Source organism: Lipotes vexillifer, unplaced genomic scaffold, assembly GCF_000442215.2.
Source record: "Lipotes vexillifer unplaced genomic scaffold, Lipotes_vexillifer_v1.1 scaffold639, whole genome shotgun sequence".
Taxonomy (NCBI): domain Eukaryota; kingdom Metazoa; phylum Chordata; class Mammalia; order Artiodactyla; family Lipotidae; genus Lipotes; species Lipotes vexillifer.
Window position 1 is genome coordinate 1,673,380 of NW_006786377.1, and position 15,732 is coordinate 1,689,111.

At 41.0% G+C, this 15,732-nt stretch overlaps 1 protein-coding gene across 1 annotated transcript in view; it reads left to right on the forward strand.

The window, feature by feature from the left end:
• The window catches only part of SYNE1 (spectrin repeat containing nuclear envelope protein 1), a 385,453-nt gene that overhangs the window by 346,152 nt on the left and 23,569 nt on the right, over window positions 1-15,732 (forward strand). Inside the window, exons 129-134 of the mRNA XM_007458743.1 lie at window positions 5,842-6,029; window positions 7,161-7,311; window positions 10,567-10,749; window positions 11,019-11,156; window positions 13,164-13,355; window positions 14,259-14,592. Of these exons, the coding sequence (XP_007458805.1) occupies window positions 5,842-6,029; window positions 7,161-7,311; window positions 10,567-10,749; window positions 11,019-11,156; window positions 13,164-13,355; window positions 14,259-14,592 (1,186 nt within the window). The remainder of the gene's footprint in view (window positions 1-5,841; window positions 6,030-7,160; window positions 7,312-10,566; window positions 10,750-11,018; window positions 11,157-13,163; window positions 13,356-14,258; window positions 14,593-15,732) is intronic.

Below are 15,732 nucleotides of genomic sequence, written 5' to 3' on the forward strand. Positions count from 1 at the left end.
AAGCAGAGATGCCAGCCAGCGTCTCTGCTCATCAGCAGAGACCAGCCAGTGGCCCCATCTAGCCTGCAAACTCAGTTAGCAGCTCTGCTTCATTTGGGTCCCCAGACAACTGGCATTACAGGCCTTGGAGCTCTTTCTATCCCCCGGCCTGGGCAGGGAGGCAGATTCCCAGCCCCACCCAACAGCTGAGCACAGTCTCCATACTCCCCCACCAGGAAGCCTGGCCAGAGAATCCAGGCAGCCATGGAGCCCATCCAACAGCCCTCTTGGGCAGGGAGCCAAGCCAGAAGCCCTACCAACTGTTGAGCATAGCCTCTGGCCTTGCGTAACCAAGGAGCCTGAACAGTGACCGTAGGCATCCTCAGAGCCCAACCTACAACCACACCCAGCCATGGAGCCCAGACTACAACTCTACTCAGTGGTGGAGTCCACCCAAGGGCCTTGTCTGATTGCTGAACACAGCCTGCAACCTTGCCTGGTCAGGAAGCCCAGCCAATGACCCCGTCCAATTACCAAGCATAGCCTGCGACCCCACCCGAGAAGAAAGCTTAGACAACAACCCAGCTAGACCATGGAGCACAGTCTCTAGGCCCACTCACTGTGGGATTCAGCTGGCAGGCTCTCTTAACCAGAGAGCCTGACCAGTAATCTTGCCCAACAGGGAAGCACAGCCAGCAGTCTACCTGATGGCAAAGCCTAGACTGTGGCCCTGCCCAACTCCAGGGCACAGCCTGCAGCCCTGCATGATCACAGAGCACAGCCTGAGGCCTCACCTGAACACAGAGTCCAGCCAGCAGCATCTTCTGGTTTGGGAGCACAGCCTGTGACCCCATCAAGAGCAATTGCAGTGAGACTTCCCTGGTGGTCCAGCGGTAAAGCATCCGCCTTCCAATGCAGGGGACGCGGGTTCGATCCCTGGTCAGGGAACTAAGATCCCACATGCCGCAGGGCAACTAAGCCCGCGCTCCACAGCTACTGAGCTTGCGCACCTCAGCTAGAGAGCCCACGTGCCACAAACTACAGAACCCACGTGCTCTGGATCCCGTGCACCACAACCAGAGAGAAGCCCACACACATCCCTGGTCGGAACTAAGATCCCACATGCCGCAGGGCAACTAAGCCCGCGCTCCACAGCTACTGAGCTTGCGCACCTCAGCTAGAGAGCCCACGTGCCACAAACTACAGAACCCACGTGCTCTGGATCCCGTGCACCACAACCAGAGAGAAGCCCACACACCACAACGAAAGATCCCGCGTGCCGCAGCTAAGACCCGACACAGCCAAAAAGAAATTAAATAAATAATAAATAAATAAATCTTTAAAAAAAGGCGAATTGCAGAGACCAGCTTGTAGCCCTGCCCAATCACAGGGTCCAACCAGTGGCACTAACCTGCCAGGGGACGTACCCTGTGACCTCACCCAGTCAGAGGTGACTGTAGGGCCCAGCCAGCAGCAACCCCAGGCCCATCCCAACCTCAGAGCACGGGACGTTTTCCAGGAGAGATTATATGTTAGATCACAAAACTAGTCTTAATAAATTCAAGAAAAGGGATGTTACATCAAGTATCTTTTCCAGCCACAATGATGTGAGACTAGAAATCAATAATAGGAAGAAAGCTGGAAAATTAACAAATACATGGAAATTAAACAACACACTCCTGAACAACCAGTGGATCGAAGAAATCAAAAGAGAAATAAAAAAATATCTGGAAATAAACAAAAAAAGGAACCCAGCATACCAAAACTTATGGGATGCAGCAAAAGCAGTTCTAGGAGAAAAGTTGATAGTGATAAATGCTTCCATTAAGAAAAAATAAGGATCTCAAATAAACAACCTAACTTTATACCTCAAGGAACTAGAAAAAAAATGAAAAAACTAAGTCCAAAGTTGGCAAAAGGAAGGAAATCATAAAGAGTAGAGCAGAAATAATGAAATATAGAATAGGAAAACAACAGAAAAGATGAACGAAACTGAGTTGGTTCTTTGAAATTATAAACAAAATTGACAAACTTTTAGCTAGAGTAATCAATTAAAAAAGAGAGAAGACCAAAATAAATAAAAATTATAAATGAAAATGGGCACATTACAAGAAATACCAAGGATCATAAGAGACTACTGTGAACAATTATAAGCCAACAATTTGGACAACCTAGGAGAAGTGGATGATTCCTAGAAGCATACAACCTACCAATATTGAATCATGAAGAAATAGAAAATCTGAGCAGATCAATAATGGAAGGAGGTGGAATCAATAATTAAAAACCTCCCAACAAAGAAAAGTCCAAGACCAGATGGTTTCATAGGTGAACATTTACAGCCAAACATTTACAGCCAGACATTTACAGCCAATTCATCTCACTCTTCCAGCAAATTGAAGGGAAAAGAACATTCTCAAACTCGTTTTATGAGGCCAGCATTATGCTGATACTGAAGCCAGATAAGGACACCACAGGAAAAGAACACTATCAACCAATATGCCTGATGAATATCGATGCAAAAATTCTCAACAAAGTACTGGCAAACCAAATTCATCAGCACATTAAAAGGATTATACACTGTGATTAAGTTGGATTCGTTCTGGAATGTAAGAATGATTCAAAATGTGCAAATCAGTAAATGTAATACATTACTAAAATGAAAGATAAAAATCATACGATCATCACAATAGATGCAGAGAAAGCATTTGACAAAATTCAAATGATAATAACTCTCAACAAATTGGGTGCAGAAGGAAAGGACCCCAACATAATAAAGGACATATATGACACAGCCGCAGCTAACATACTCAGTGGTGAAAGATTGAAAGCTTTGCCTCTAAGATCAGAAACAAGACAAGGGTACCCACTCTCACCAGTTCTGTTCAACATAGCACTATAAGGCCTAGCCAGAGAACTCAGACAAGAAAAAGAAATAAAAGACATCCAGCTCAGAAAGGAAGATGTAAAAATTGTCTCTGTTTGCAGGTGACATGGTCTTATATATAGAAAAATCCTAAAGACTCCACCAGAAGACTTTTATAACTAATAAATTCAGGGAAGTTGTAGCATACAAATTCAACATACAAACATCACTGTGTTTCCATACACTAACAATGAAGTATCTGGAAAATAAACAAAGAAAACAATCCTACTTACAATAACATTAAAAACAGTAAAATACTTAGGAATAAATTCAACCAAGGAGGTGAAAAATCTGTACTCTGACACTATAAGACATTGATGAAAGACACTGAATAAAACACAAATAAATGGAAAGATATTCCATGTATTGGAAGAATTAATATTGTTAAAATGTGCATACAACCAGAGCAATGTATAGATTCAATTCATTCCCTGTCAAGATTCTAATGGCACTTTTTACAGAAATAGAAAAATATCCTAAAAGTCATATGGAACCAAAAAAGACCCCTAATAGCCAAAGCAGTCCTGAGAAAGAAGAACAAAGCTGGAAGCATCATACTTTATGCTTTCAAATTATATTTCAAAACTATAGTAATCAGAACAATATGGTACTGGCATAAAAACAGACACATAGACCAGTGGGACAGAATAGAGAGCCCAGAAATAAACCCACACATACACAGTCAACTAATATTTGACTAATAAGAATACTCGATGGGGAAAAGGTAGTTTTTTTAAAAAATTGTGTTGGAAAAACTGGATATTCACATGCAAAAGAGTTAAACTAGACCTCTATTTTACACAGCTTAGAAAAATTAACTTGAAATGGATTAAAGACTTAAATTTAAGACCTAAAACCTAGAGCAAAACATAGGGAAAAGGCTTCTTGACATTGGTCTTGGGCAGTGTTTTTTGAAAGCACAACCAACAAAAACAAAAATGAATAGGTGGGACTAAATCAAACTATAAAGCTTCTGCACAGCAAAAGTAATGATCAACCAAGTGCAAAGGCAAACTAGGAATGAGAGAAAATGTTTGCAAACCACATATCTGATCGGGGTTAATATCTAAAATATACAAAGAATTCCTACAAATGAATAGCAAAAAATAAATTATCCAATTTAAAAATGGGCAAACGACCTGAATAGACATTTTTTTTTTTTTTTTTTTTTTTGCGGTACGTGGGCCTCTCACTGTTGCGGCCTCTCCCGTCGCGGAGCACAGGCTCCGGACGCGCAGGCTCAGCGGCCATGGCTCACGGGCCCAGCTACTCCGTGGCATGTGGGATCTTCCCGGACCGGGGTACAAACCCGCGTCCCCTGCATCGGCAGGCAGACTCTCAACCACTGCGCCACCAGGGAAGCCCTGAACAGACATTTTTACAAAGAAGATTGTCAAATTGCCAACAGGTACATGAAAAGATGCTCAGCATCACTAATCATCATGGAAATGCAAATAAAAACCACAATGATATATCACCTCACACCTGTTAAAATAGCTATTATCAAAAGACAAGAGATGAAAAGTGCTGACAGGGATTTGGAGAAAATGGAACCCTTGTACACTGTTGGTGGGAATATAAGTTGGTGCAGCCACTATGGAAAAGAGTGTGGACTTTCTTCAAAAAACTAAAAACAGAGCTGCCGTATGTTCCAGCAATTCCACTTTTGTATGTATCTGAGGGAAATGAAATCACTATCTTGAAGAAGATATCTCCACCCCCATGTTCATTGCAGCATTATTTACAAGTGAATACATGTAAACAACCTAAGTATTCATCAACAGGTGAATGATAAGCAAGGCATTGAATTTGCCCAGAGTTCTACCATGTGAAATCTTCATACTAACCGCGTAGAATGTAAATGCAAAATGTGCATTATTTTTTCTGTTGAGCTTTTAACTCAATTTACTCAGAGTATTCCATTATTAAAAAGGAGGCCTGTTGGTGTCCTGTTTTGCTTGCCCTATTCATCAAGGTCCTCAGTGAATTTTCCTTTTCTTTTATACAGTTCTCGAATTTGTCTAGCTTTTCTCTTGATAATTCCTCAACTTACTCAGGTAGCTGGGATTTATATTCTTGTATGTATATCTTTCTTCCTGTTTTTCTCCTTAACACCATGTTCTAACATCTTCTATACAAACTCTAGCTTACTGTTGAATGCAGTAACGGTGCCTTTGATTAATTTTGGAGATTTCATAAACTCCATAGACACAAGAAAATAAATTCTGTACAATATTTCTATTTCACTAAACTGTCGTTTCAAATCTCTTGCATAACCTCTCAGTTATGTGGAAGTTATCACAGGAATTGCTGGTCTAAAAATATAAAACAAAAATATTACAAAAATTGAACTTTATTATCCTATTTCATATCTTCCTATTTCTGTCCTACGTTTAAATTTGCTCACTGAGGAAGCTGCTGATGATGACGATGCCATACATGACAGAAAACCTAGGTCCCTTCAACCATGGTACCTTTTAATGATGGGGGCATTAACTGTTTAAAACAGTTCGTAGATCTTTGGAGATCAAATCCCGGTTTTTGAGTGCCAGCTCTTAACAGGAGCACATGTATTCCTTTGACTGATTGGTCTATGGATTGGAATGGAAGGGAAAATCTTGAAGTAGAGACTGGGGCAAGGTTCATTTTTCAGTCACTCAAGAAGCTCATTTTACTCAATACAGTTGATGGTAGTCTCTTTTATTTGTTCAGTTGATATTTTGGCTTTGCTCACATAGCTAAAATATTTCTAGATTCATTTTCTCATACTTTTGAGGTTGCGGTATTTTATAAAGGAACTTGAAGAAACTTCATGCGTTCAAGGAAATGAAATATTTGTCAAGGTTTTGCCTATAACCATTTCTGAGTCAGTGAATACTGCTGCAGTTTCTCCCATCTGTACGCAAGCGTTTGAATGAAGGATGTCTCCTCCCCTGCAGGAGCTTCAGAGAGACATAGAGAAACACAGCACGGGTGTGGCCTCTGTCCTCAACCTCTGTGAGGTTCTCCTGCATGACTGTGATGCCTGTGCCACAGATGCCGAGTGCGGTTCCATCCAGCAGGCTACGCGCAACCTGGACCGGCGATGGAGAAATATCTGTGCTGTGTCCATGGAAAGAAGGCTAAAGTAAGCCGGGCTGTGCAAACAGTTGCGAAAGAGCAAGGACCGAAAAAACAAAAAATTTACCCAGAGTGTCTACGGTTCACTATTTGCTTTTGGTTGCAATGTCCAAAAATAACCTTGGTTTCCCAAAGTTGCCGTCATCTACATTTACTTGGGAAAATAAGTACGTATAAAGGTCACATATAAATATAACAAGCCAAGTTACACCTGACCTAACAGTTTAAATATAATTCAGAGAAATTAAAATACGCCCTTGCTGAACAAATATAATGTTACAGAATTGGTGCTCTGGAAAGCTAACATTCTTTCATAAAAAAGGAAATAATAAAACAAAGGACCTATCTTTAAGCCCTTTGAAATTCAAGGTGGTAAAAAAGTGATATGTTAGAAAATTATCACAGTGACTTCAGGCACATAATCTTTGTGCTCTCTGGGGAACTCTTGAAAGGATAATGTTTATCTTGCCATCATCGGTAGATTTTGATAAGGGTAAATTTGACATTGAACTTAAATGGATTTTCAAACCTTAGTATAAGTTCAGTGGAAGCTTGGTATGAATGTGCACTGCAGGCACCGTGTTGCACTTTTTTTTTTTTTTTTTGCGATACGTGGGCCTCTCACTGTTGTGGCCTCTCCCGCCGCGGAGCACAGGCTCCGGACACGCAGGCTCAGCGGCCATGGCTCACGGGCCCAGCCGCTCCGCGGCATGTGGGATCTTTCCGGACCGGGACACGAACCCGTGTCCCCTGCATCGGCAGGTGGACTCTCAACCACTGCGCCACCAGGGAAGCCCACGGTGTTGCACTTTCAAACTTCCTTGCACATACCCAGAATAGTTCACACCATGTGCTTGTCTTACTCAGTTTGACTAATTCCAAATCCAGAGCTGCAGGACGTGTGTTTAAACACACGCGCACACACACACACACACACGCACGCACACACAGCTGTTTCATCTTAGCTCAAACAGTTGTTTCTTTTTCAGTCGGGGCAAATTTGGCTCAAGGAACGGTTATTTTTTGGCACCCGGTTGCTTGTTTCGGGCACTCTTAGTCCTGTTGCAGGTATCAGACAGGGTTCTGGAGCACAAACAGTCTCAAGCAATCAGATTCTGTTCTTTCATTTCCGTCTTAGAATTGAAGAGACGTGGAGATTGTGGCAGAAGTTTCTGGATGACTTTTCTCGTTTTGAAGATTGGCTGAAATGCTCGGAAAGGGTAGCTGCCTTCCCCAGCTCTTCTGGGGTGCTCTATACAGTTGCCAAGGACGAACTAAAGAAATTTGAGGTGATTTTCAGTTTCAAATATTTCTTCTTTATTTTGCTACAAGAGTAGCCAGCTGGTAGTTGGTGTCCCAAGACCTAAACAATCTGTTCACCCACATATTATTTGTACAAACAGCTAGGTGATGACTTTCTGGCCATCTTTATTATTACCTCACAGGTAGGCAAAGAAGAAGAGAAAGGAAATTTTTACTTTAAGATTGTCAAGAATTACAAATAAAGTAGTAATGCTCTTCATTACATTATAGGATTATTCAATTCTATTAGAAAACACGAATCATGATTCTCCCCAAAAGATCTTGGCATTCTTTTGATTTCATAATTTTTTACAGTCAGCCTTCTAAGATTCAGATATGATGGTTTTCCATACCAAAAAACAAATGGTCATGAAGAACTTAGGGGCAAGACAGGAACAAAACACAGACCTCCTAGAGAATGGACTTGAGGATATGGGGAGGGGGAAGGGTAAGCTGGGACAAAGTGAGAGAGTGGCATGGACATATATACACTACCAAACATAAAATAGATAGCTAGTGGGAAGCAGCCACATAGTGCAGGGAGATCAGCTCGGTGCTCTGTGACCACCGAGAGGGGTGGGATAGGGAGTGTGGGAGGGAGGGAGACACAAGAGGGAAGAGATATGGGGACACATGTATATGTATAACTGATTCACTTTGTTATTAAGCAGAAACTAACACACCATTGTAAAGCAATTATACTCCAATAAAGATGTTTAAAAAACAAAAACAAAAACAAAAAACATCTATCTGTCTTTCAATGTATTTTCTTGTTTTTTTTTTTTAACCTAACTGGAGCATAGATATATATGTATTTTTTAATCATTGATAAAATAGAATTGGCTCCAGAATTGATCAAATATTTTAAATCATAAACCATCTCTAATTATAAATGAAGAGCAGGGTCATTCTTGAGTCACCAAGATTTTTCAATTTTATAGAGACAAAAATAGCAGCAGTATAATCATATTCATAAACAAAGGAATCATTCAGTAACAGATTCTAGTTCCTTGCCATGCTGGGCAGTCTCGAGGCTTGCTCTGTCACTGTGATAGGATGAAATCCCAACTTCTCAGCCTCTCATTTTCACAGAGGACCTGACGTAGCCTTAAGCTGACCATTTTTTAATTTGAAGTTTCTTTTCCCATCAGTGCCCGCTGATCGGCAGTTGTGTTCTCAGATACGCTGATAGAGAGCAGTTCTGATGCAGGAATCTTACAAAAATCATTCTTGCTTGCTAAGTCTGCCCCAGGCTCCCTGAGATATTTTAAACTAAGACTAAAAAAATCCAACCAAATTCAGCTGGATTTATTTTTACCTTGTGATGCCAATTAACCAGGCATTTTTTGAGGCCTGTTATGAAGTTTATGAACTAAATGTGAAATTTAGTTTTTGTTCTTGTGGAGCTTAAAATCTACAAGTCATGGATGGGCAAGTCATGAATCTATAAAAGTGTTCAAATACTGTGTGAAATAAGAGTTATTCTGATGTCTGGATATGCACTTATATGTAACTATATCACTAAATTCCAGGGGAAAAAAATCCTATCTAAAAGATCTTCCCTTAAAAAAGTTCTAGTAAAAAGCCACAATAAATTCTGCAGTAGATTTCAGATCATCACAGTGTGAACCAGTGCTAGTGGAAATATTCTTGTACTGCATCTTATTACACTCAGCTTCATAAAGGTTAAACCTTCTATAGTTGGCTTACACTACAAAGCAGATTAAGTAAGATCCTTGCTGATGCTATTTTAGACCCTCAGATTTTATGACAAAGGTTAGCCATGTAGTTAAGCTTATAATGCTATAGAGTTATATAGCTAGTTATAATGAGTGATTTTATTACTTATCTTTGTAGTTAATTTTCTTAAGAGACAGAAATAAATTACAAAAACAAAATTTTGTTTGAGGGCGGTCTTTGCCTGTTCAATTGCACAAATATTGGGGACAGATCTGGGTGTGCTGGGGTACCCAACCATGGTGCCTGTATTCACGCCAGTGAGAAAACATATTCTGTGACTTCCAGTAATGGCAAAAGCTGAACTTGCCTTACCACTTCCTTTTCTGGGGAAATAATTTAAAGTTTGTAGAATATAAGATTGGATTTACTCGGATAAAGGTTCTTAAAGCAGCTGTCAGAAGGAAAACCATTTCAGGGGCAGAAGTGTGGTGGCATGTAAATAGTGTGACAAGCCAAAGGAAGCAAAACTTGGGGATTTAGATGAGTGCAGTCCAGTCAGTTATACAATTTTCTGTCCAATGCCAGGATGAAAATCAGTCATAAATCATACACATAAGTTTGAAATAAAAAAGCTTCATTTTATTTTGACCAAATGATTCTTATGCTAGGGTTGTGCTACATTATAGAGAAAAAGAAGAGAGAGTATTTTACCTGTGGAAACTCTAAGCTGTGCATGGGGTAACCTCCAAAGTAAATAGCTACTACTATGTAAGGTGTCACATCGGCTCTAAAACGTTTTATGAAAACTGAGTCATTCAGGAGGGCAACAAAAAAGAAATAGAGCATGTTCCACACTTTTTTTACTAAGCTGTTTTTCTTAAAAGTTAATAATAGCTTGCATGCAGAAGACCTTCTGCAAAAGGTAGTTTTATTTTTTTTAATGGACACCAGAATTGAGGCAGTTTCTGGATTTCTTGGGAAATAACATATTTTACAAATTATGATATCTTTTCTCATTATGGACATCAGAAATTTTGAACATTTTAAACTCACATTTCAGCATACATACATATTTATGTAATCAGTTTGCTTTATGGGAAAGTTTTTTATTTTAAAAGTTTAAAAGTTAATTATTTTAAAAACTATTATATATGTATATGTGTATGTTTTAATGTATATATAATATATGTATATGTGTACATGTTATATGTATATGTGTGTATTCTATATATATGTATGTATCATATGTGTGTATGTTCTCTATGTGTGTGCATATATTATATATTTATATTGTATATGTATTTGTGCATGTACATATATTTATTACTGTTTACCATTTTCTTTCATATTTTTGTTTGATCAGCTCCCTTTCCTTAAGCCACACCGATTATATTACTTTACTTTAACAAGTGGAAGTATATGCTGGTTAGAAATTGTCTTTTCCCATTTTGGGGGAAGAGTTGACTTCCTGTTCTGCCTGACATCACAGTGTGAAGCCCAGACACCCTTGCTGAGAGCCCTCCGCTGATCTCCCTGTCTGATGTGCCTCTTTGTGGTCTTAGGGTTTCCAGCGACAGGTCCATGAGACCCTGACCCAGCTGGAACTGATCAACAAGCAGTACCGCCGCCTGGCCAGGGAGAACCGCACCGACTCGGCCTGCAGCCTGAAACATATGATCCATGAAGGCAACCAGAGATGGGACAACCTGCAGAAGCGCGTCACCTCCATCTTGCGCAGACTCAAGGTCTATACTACGCCTCCTCTGTAGCCTAGAGGCCCGGAGGACAGGATTGGGCCGTTTGTACGCAATATTAGGACATAGTCTCAGTGACTTTGTAAGACTGGGATGGCAAGAGATTGAGGTATCCAGCATGAATTTATATGGCAAAAAATTGCAGGGTTCTGGTTGCTCATTGAGAAAATGACTTTCCAGGAGAATGTTGGAATTGGCGGTTCCATCTCAGCACGTGTTTGTGGGCTTTTTCACTTTTATTCTTTTCTTTTCACATCCAGCATTTCATTGGCCAGCGGGAGGAGTTTGAGACTGCACGGGACAGCATCCTGGTGTGGCTGACAGAGATGGATTTGCAGCTCACTAACATTGAGCATTTTTCCGAGTGTGATGTTCAAGCTAAAATAAAGCAACTCAAGGTGATGAATTGGGGGGTTTTTTTTTCAAATTATCAGTGCTAAGAGAGTCTGAAGAGGAAAGGATTTTTTAGATACTTTTGTGAAGAACATACTAAAGAACTGTTCATTTTTTGTTTTATAAATTTATTTATTTATTTATATTTTTTTATTTGGGGCTGCATCGGATCTTTGTTGCTGCGAGCGGGTTTTCTCTAGTTGCGGCGAGCAGGGGCTACTCTTCATTGCAGTGCATGGGCTCTAGGCACGCGGGCTTCAGTAGTTGTGGCACGTGGGCTCAGTAGTTGTGGTGCATGGGCTTAGCCACTCTGTGATCTTCCCAGACCAGGGCTTGAACCCATGTCTCCTGCATTGGCAGGTGAACTCCCAACCACTGCGCCACCAGGGAAGTCCAAAAACTTAATTCTTCTTGATTGAAAACAAATTCAGAAAATAAGAAAGATATTAAAAATGAAATGAAGAGCATTACCCAGAGATACAACTCCCATTAACATATACACTTTAATTATTAACTTGATCGCCAGGATTGTTGTTTTTAGTTCTTATTTTTTTCTGATTTGTTTCTAGCACCTTCAAATTGTTTGATTCACATGATCCAGAGCAGCTCAACTTTCTCGTCTTGGGATTTCATTCCACATAGTCTACATTCTTAGGTGCCAAGTTAGTTTTTAAGCATGTTTGGTATGTTTCAGTATATAACTCAAACACAGTGGCTAGTTAAACATTTTAAATGGGGAGGGATATAGTATTAGATATAAGGATTCCCTGAAAGGAAGAGTGTTTAACATTTTGAATAATATGCAATGCAGCTTGTGAAATTTTCCTCCCAAGATAGTTTTTTTTTTTTTTAAAGAATAGTCGTGATGCCCATAACTTTAAGGTTGTTATAATAAAACAAGGAAGTTACTTTTAATCAGTGATTCTCAGGATAAAAAAATCATAAAATAGCCCTGGTATTCTGCCCAGCCTCTCTCTCTCCATCCCTCCCTTCACCTTAGTTCTTGCAAGTCATTTCACAGGTAAATCAATAATTAAAACCTTCATTTTCTACCAAGTGGTAGTTGAATCTTTTCTTTTTGGACTCTGACAGGGTCATGGCATTTATTAACACCCTCCTTCTCCTTTGGCAGTCTTTTTATTATTGTGCAATTTCAACTATTCCAGAGTTTATTCTTTTTTTGGGGGGGTGGTTGTGTAGGGTCTTAGTTGCAACAGGTGGGCTCCTTGGTTGCAGCTCGCCAGCTCGTTAGTTTTGTCATGCGAACCCTTAGTTGCCACATGCATGTGGGATCTAGTTCCCTGACCAGGGATCGAACCCAGGGCCCCTGCTTTGGGAGCACGGAGTCTTAACCACCACGCCACCAGGGACATTTCTCCAGAGTTTATTCTTGTGTTGAATTAAAATTTATCCCCTGAAACTTGTCCCCTGTAGCTGAACTGTTTTGAATCATATAGAATGAGTCTAAATAATCCTCCAGAATTACCTGTTTTTCAAATAATTATAATCTTTCCTGCTTATGTCCTGAAACAATTTTAAAAAGTCATCTGAGAAGAATTTGTGACATTGTCATTCGGATGGCTTTCCTTCGTCATGTTTGACATGTCAGGAAATCTAAAATTAAAATACCCAATATAATTCTTTAAAATGCTAAATTTATTTCAGTGACCCTGTATTGCTTACCATTGCTTTTCATCAGGGGCCACCAGTGCTCTCAACTTTATGATGGGTTTGAATGTTTGTTCCTATGATTCTCTTACCCGCACTGTCTGTGGTGGTAAATTTCATTAGCGAAAGGCACCTCTCTGGTCATGGAATTCTAACAATGCCATTTCTGCCTCCCGTTCTGATTTAAAATTTTTACGTTTTACTTTAGAAAGTCATAGCCTCTTGGCTTGTCATTGTCTATGGTAAATTTAATATCCCCTACATGGTTTTTCTAAATATGTGTTTTAGAGTTACTTCATGTCCAAGTGAGCAATAAAAAATTACATGCAATATGTGCTCCCTAGGCCTTCCAGCAGGAAATCTCATTGAACCACAATAAGATTGAGCAGATAATTGCCCAAGGAGAACAGCTGATAGAAAAGAGTGAACCCCTGGATGCCACGTTCATTGAAGAAGAGTTGGATGAACTCCGACGTTACTGTCAGGAGGTCTTCGGGCGCGTGGAAAGATACCATAAGAAACTGATTCGCCTGCCTGTATGTGACATTGTTTTTTCATTATCATGAAATCTAAAGAGAATTAATAATGTGCACTTAGGTAACATCGTTGAGTGGGCAAGAGCCCGGACTCTGGAGCCAGAGTGCCTGGGTTCCAGCCCCAGCTCTGGCTACGTCACCTTGGGCAAGTTACTTCACGTCACTTGCCTTGGTTTCCTCAGTTGTAAAGCTGGTTTAATAACAGTCCCTACCTTGTAGAAAGGATTGCTTTGGGCATGAAATGAGTTAACATATATACATACAAAGAGCTTAGAAGCGTACTTGGTACACATCTTCCATGGAAGATAAAGAAGCTTCTAGAAGAAACAAGGGAATGAAAGTGAGAAATGTAAACAGTGGCTCAATTGCTGAGGTGGTTTAGTTGAATTTCTTTTTTCTCTTCCATTTCCCTAATTGCTACCGTAACCACATCTCATTGTCAAGATGCTATTATTAGAATATTTGGAATCTTCTGTGATCAAATATATTTTGTATCTGGAATATAAGGTATAAAAGGACCAGCTAAGGTTTTATTAGTAATTCCCTTTTGTTCCTGATATGTGCCATTCTGTACTTACTGTGTTGCAGATTAGGTACTAGGTTGCCTTTATTTACATTATCTTATTTAATCTTATATCAATTCTTTGAAGTAGGTCTTAATATTATTTCCATTTTTCCATGATAAAACTGAGAATTTACTAGATTCATGTATAAGACATTTTAAAAAGTTATCAGAAGATACTTATTTATTTGATGATAGGAAGTTTAAAATTACCCCCAGCGAGGTAGGAATGTGGTCCCGATAAGCTTGAGTGCTGAGATTTGGTGAAAGGCAGAGCACAGAGTGGGAAGGGGGGTCAGCTGAGCGCTGCGGTAACAGGGCTGGCTTGACTGCGTTTCCAGCTCCCAGATGACGAGCACGACCTCTCTGACCAGGAGCTGGAGCTGGAAGAGGCTGCAGCTCTCTCGGACCTCCACTGGCGCGACACCTCCGCGGACGGCGCGCTCTCCCCCCAGCCCGCCTCCAACCCCTCCCTCTCACTCGCCCAGCCCGTCCAGGGCGAGAGGTCCGGGCGAGACACCCCCGCCAGTGTGGACTCCATCCCTCTGGAGTGGGACCATGACTATGACCTCAGTCGTGACCTGGAGTCTGCTGTGTCCAGAACTCTGCCCTCTGAGGACGAAGAGGGTCAGGAAGATAAAGATTTCTACCTCAGGGGAGCTGTTGGTCTGTCAGGTAAGAAAGAGCTCCTCCTATATGCTAGCTTGAAAGAAAATAAAAAGGAGTGGATACTGTACTGGAAATCCGTGTGCCGAGCAGAATCATCTGCCTTCTCCCACTAGGGGAACTTATACACAAATGAATAATTGGATATTAACATGATTCGCAAATATAAAATTGGCGTTGCGGCCACTGATTTATCCCACGTATACTTACGTTCTTACTACAGGACAGGCACTTTATAAGTACTGGAAATACACAGTTCCTTTTCTTCTCAAAGAGCTCACACTCTAGTGTGGGACACAGACAAGTAAGAAACGGCTGTGTGAAATGTTTGGCACTAGGATGGCAACGTACACATGGTGGTATAGAAGCACAGCCCAGGGATGACTGAGCTGGCGCTTTGAGGAGAGGCTTTAGGGAAGAGACTTGAGCTGAGACCTGAAGGATGAATAGGAGTTGGTCAGGAGGACACAGCAATGTTCAGAGCAAGAAAGGAAAGCGTGCGCATCTTGGACTTATGATTAGCCTCAGCGCTTTTGGTCACCTGGAGTTTGTCCAGAATGACAAGGCTGTAGACTGGGAGGCATGGAATGAACAAAGAGGAGGTGGAAAGGCAAACCAGGACCTGGTCATAAGGCAACCTGTTCATCATGGAAAGGAGTTTGGTTTTTATCATGAAGGCCATGGAGAGCCACAGCAGGGCTCTAAGGAGGGAGGCAATGTGATCAAATGCATATTTTCTCTTTTTTTGTTGTTAATAAATTTATTTTATTTATTTATTTTTGGCTGCATTGGGTCTTCGTTGCTGCGCGCGGGCTTTCTCTAGTTGCAGAGAGCAGGGGCTACTCTTCATTGTGGTGCACGGGCTTCTCATTGCGGTGGCTTCTCTTCTTGCGGAGCACAGGCTCTAGGCACACGGGCTTCAGTAGTTGTGGCACGCCACCTGAGTAGTTGTGGCGCACGGGCTTAGTTGCTCTGCGGCATGTGGGATCTTCCCCGGCCAGGGATCGAACCCATGTCCCCTGCATTGGCAGGTGGATTCTTAACCACTGCGCCACCAGGGAAGTCCCGATGCGTATTTTCAAAGAACCTGTCTCAATACTATCTAGAGAATGGCACATCAAAAGAGAGTCCAGAAGGAATTGTTTTACA